General features: G+C 44.9%; 1 protein-coding gene across 1 annotated transcript in view; it reads right to left on the bottom strand.

Annotated features, from left to right (window-relative positions):
• The window catches only part of Vwa3a (von Willebrand factor A domain containing 3A), a 56,381-nt gene that overhangs the window by 31,794 nt on the left and 20,740 nt on the right, over positions 1 to 3,847 (bottom strand). The window contains exons 10-12 of the mRNA XM_028764207.1: positions 1,710 to 1,835; positions 1,112 to 1,247; positions 842 to 1,013 (exon numbers count right to left, since the gene is read on the bottom strand). Coding sequence (XP_028620040.1) covers positions 842 to 1,013; positions 1,112 to 1,247; positions 1,710 to 1,835 — 434 coding nt within the window. The remainder of the gene's footprint in view (positions 1 to 841; positions 1,014 to 1,111; positions 1,248 to 1,709; positions 1,836 to 3,847) is intronic.

The raw sequence follows: 3,847 nt of genomic DNA, 5'->3' as shown, positions 1-3,847 counted from the left end.
TTCACCCACCCATTTATCCACCTACCCATCCATCTAATCATTCAGCCTTGTATCTGTTTACCCATCTAGCCGTCTACTTTTCTATGAGTCTTCACCAACTTCCATCTATCCAAATACGCATCGCTCTCTTCCTCCTTTCCAGCTTTCCTTTCATTTATCCATCGCTCAGCCATCCAGGGAACATTCATTGACTGCTTGTACTAGACTTGAGGACAGAGAGTCAGAGAAGAGAGCCTTTTAAAGGTTCGTACTTTGTAGAGCTGTATCTGCAGGAATGTGTTCTAGCAGCCACTGTACAAGTGTGTACAATGAAGCAAGGGCAACAGGAAGGCAAGTCTGTCATATCTGAGTGGGGTAGAGGACAACATTCATGGAAGAGATGACCATGGTTTCAAAGATAACCTTTGGTGCCGTCCTCAGGAGCCCCAATCACCTCCTGGAGCTCACCAACAAGGACAGATCAGTTTGCCAGTGAGCCCCAGAAAGCCTCCTGTCTTTACCTTCCCTGTCCTGGGATTATCTGTGTACCACCATGTTTAGGATTTTTTACATGGGGCTGAAGATCAAACTTAGGTTTTCGCGCTTGCAAACATTCTATAGACTGAGCTATCTTTCCAGCCCCCATTTTCAGATCTCTGAAAACCAGCAGTCACGGTAGATGTTTTTGGTTTGTTTGTTTATACTTTGGTGCTGGTTACTGAGCTCAGGGCCTGGTGCATGTTGAATATACTCCATCCTGAGATGCATCTCCAGCCTCATTACTCTAAAAGTTTATAAGCATTTTAAAGTCTGGATGGAAAGCCTGAATCCCACCCAGGCCCCATGGCTTCCCTTGTCTGACATAACAGGATAGGAAGCAGCACAGGGAGCAACCTGCAGCGGACTGGAGAGAAGCTGGCATTGAATTACCTCGTGGATAGTAGCTGCTACTGTTTTCTGGAGAATAGGCACAAATTCTTCCACAGGATTGAAGGCGTTGGGTGCCAGAACCTGATAAAGGCTTAACTTCTTGGCTGAAAATAAAGTTAGCTTTGAGGCATTACCTGGGAAGCCTCGAAGGTTCCAGGCTTGGTCAGCCACCTGGGTCCCGCCCTCTCTGGGGATGTAATACCTTTTAGACCATTGATCTTTAGCCATTCTGCAGAAGTCTTGTCCAAGTCTGGGAACTTGATTGTAAGAGGTGCTTCATGCTTTGGAGGCTTAGGCAGGAGGCTGGTGAACGGCCCTTTGGCAATCTCTGTCGAGATCTATATGCAATTTTAAAAACTTCCGTTACACAATCACATTTTAGAGTTGGTAAATTCTTCCCCATTCACCTGCCCCTCTGTGTGGCCCTTCTTAAAGCATCAGCAGGTACGTTGAAGGCAATTCTGCTGTCCCCTCCCATCATCCGTACTTTTATCACTGAGGATTTTCTGAGTTTTCAGGGGATAGGAAAAGGTCTCCAGAAACCTGCTCCTTTTCCCTTTGCCCACCCTTTCCCCATGGCTGGGACCCAAGATGACAAGTCATCTGTCCATGGGTTTAGATCACAAGGCTTCTGGAAACTTAAGTGACCAGTCTCCCAAGTCCCCGAGGGACCCTTGACCTGCCTCCTATTATGCACAGTTTTCAAGTGAAAAACTAAGGCCCTCAGAGATTAATTCATATGGTTAGTGTGTCAGCAACAGAAAGGCAATCCCCGAAATCAATGATGGAATGCCACCTACTTCTTTGATCATGTAGGACAGCTCTTCACATGGGTCGCTATGGCACAGGGCTTGCACCTGCCTGAGGAGGTCTTGAGCCTTGTGGGTTTCTGCCAGGAGCTCATCAACGTCCCTACTGGTATAGAGCTGGGGGTGATGGAAGCAGTGAGCTATTTAAGTCATGGGGATGTCAGTAGTTGCCAAGGGAAGAAAAGGCAAACAGCCAAGTCAGTTCCCAAGGCTAAGTGGCTGTCTATTTAAAACTGGGATAATAATAAACCAGGGTCCATATTCCAGACAGGGCCCAACAATGCATTCTGTCCCATGTGTACAGTATTGGCCTGCAGAATTCTAAACAACTGGAAGATTTTCTAACTTTAAAAAGGAACATTTTAAGCCAGGTGTGGTGTACACTTTTAATCCCAGCCCTTGGGAGGGAACAGGAAGGGGGTCTCTATGAATTTGAGGCTCTCCTGGCCTGGACTACATAGTGAGTTCTATGACAGCCAAGGCTTACATAGAAAGACACCCCACCCCCCAACAACACATACAAAGGGAACATTTTACATCCTCTGGGATGGCAATGGTGACATTAATAGCAATTTAAAAAATGTATATGGCAAGATGGTTCAGTAGGGAAAGGTACAGACTCTGCAAGCCTGTGTTTGATCCCTGGAATCCATGTGAAGGTGAAAGGAAAGAGGTAACTCTACACTGTTGTTTTTGGATCTTCACATACATGCCTTGACATATGAGTCCTCCCAACCTGTGTTAAAATAACAAATATTGCTGGGGAAGGGAGTAGTTAGAACACTTGTCTAGTATTGATGAGAATGGGGGATGTTATAGTTGCTGTGGCAACAGTTATTAGGCTTCTCAGAAAACCAAACATAGACTACAGATGTGTTAGTGGCCACCTGTACTTTCAGCACTTGGGAGGTAGAGGCAAGGATATTGATAAGTATGAGGCTAGCCTGGGCTATATAGTAATACTGTGCTTCAAAAATCTATAGAGTGGGGTCTGGTGGTATACAACTGCAATCACAGAATTCAGGAATCAGAAACAGGAGGATTGCTATGACTTTGATGTTAGCCTAGGCTGTAGTGTAAGACTGTTTCTTTTAAATTTTTATTTTATTTTATGTATATAGGCATTTTTCCTGAATGTATGTTTGTGCACCATGTGTGTGCCTGGTGGTTTTGGAGGTCAAAATAGACATTAGATCCTTTGGAGCTGGTGTAACAGTGTAAGCCACCTTTGGGTGCTGGGAATTGAACCAAGTCCTCTAGAAAAGCAGCCAGTGCTCTTAACCACTGAGACATGTCTTCAGTCTTAATCTTGTCTTAAAGACAAACACAAAAAATTACAACCAACCAGAAAAACAAAAACAAACTAACAAAAACAAAACAAAAAACCACATTCCACATTATCAACAGCAAAAGTCAAAGCTGGAATTACCACGGAACCCAGCGGGTCGACTTCAGCTCTGCACTACATCACCGAACACAGGGACTTGTGTCCTGTTCCGCACCACAGCAGCAACAACATTCACAACGTAGCCAAAAAGTGTCAAACCCAAGGTTCATCAACAGATGAAGGGAGAAACAAAATTGATCATCCAGACAACAGAATGTCTCCCATCCATAAAAGCAAAGTACTGCAGAGGCGACAATGTTTCGTGCTAAGCGAGAGAAGCCAGTACAAAAGTGTGTGCTTCCACTTAGGTGAAATGCTCGCAACAGGTAAATCCAGAGACAGGAAGCCAACTGATGACTGCCCAAGAGTGGGGTAGGGTGAAGGTGACTAGAGAGTGCTCATGTGTACAGGCTTCCTGTTCTTGCTTTACTTATATTATCTGTCTGTCTGTCTGATTTATTTGTCTGAATGTTCACAGACATACAAGAGTACCATAGCTTATGTGTGGAGATCAGAGGACAACTTGTGAGAGTCAGTTCTTTCCAGTATGCAGGTCCTGGGAAATGGAATTCAAGTCATCAGGCTTGGTGTCAAGTGCCTTGTAAAAGTAGCAATGTGCCACCTTGCTGATCTTTCTTTTTTCCCCTTTAAGACCAGGTCTCATGTAGCCTAGGCTGTCCTTAAACCCTCAATGTAGCCAAGGATGGCCTTGAGCTTACCTCCATCTCCTGTGCTGGGATTC

This window comes from Grammomys surdaster, unplaced genomic scaffold, assembly GCF_004785775.1.
Source record: "Grammomys surdaster isolate TR1022 unplaced genomic scaffold, NIH_TR_1.0 142, whole genome shotgun sequence".
NCBI classification, from domain to species: domain Eukaryota; kingdom Metazoa; phylum Chordata; class Mammalia; order Rodentia; family Muridae; genus Grammomys; species Grammomys surdaster.
This window is presented reverse-complemented; position numbering and strand designations above follow the sequence as displayed.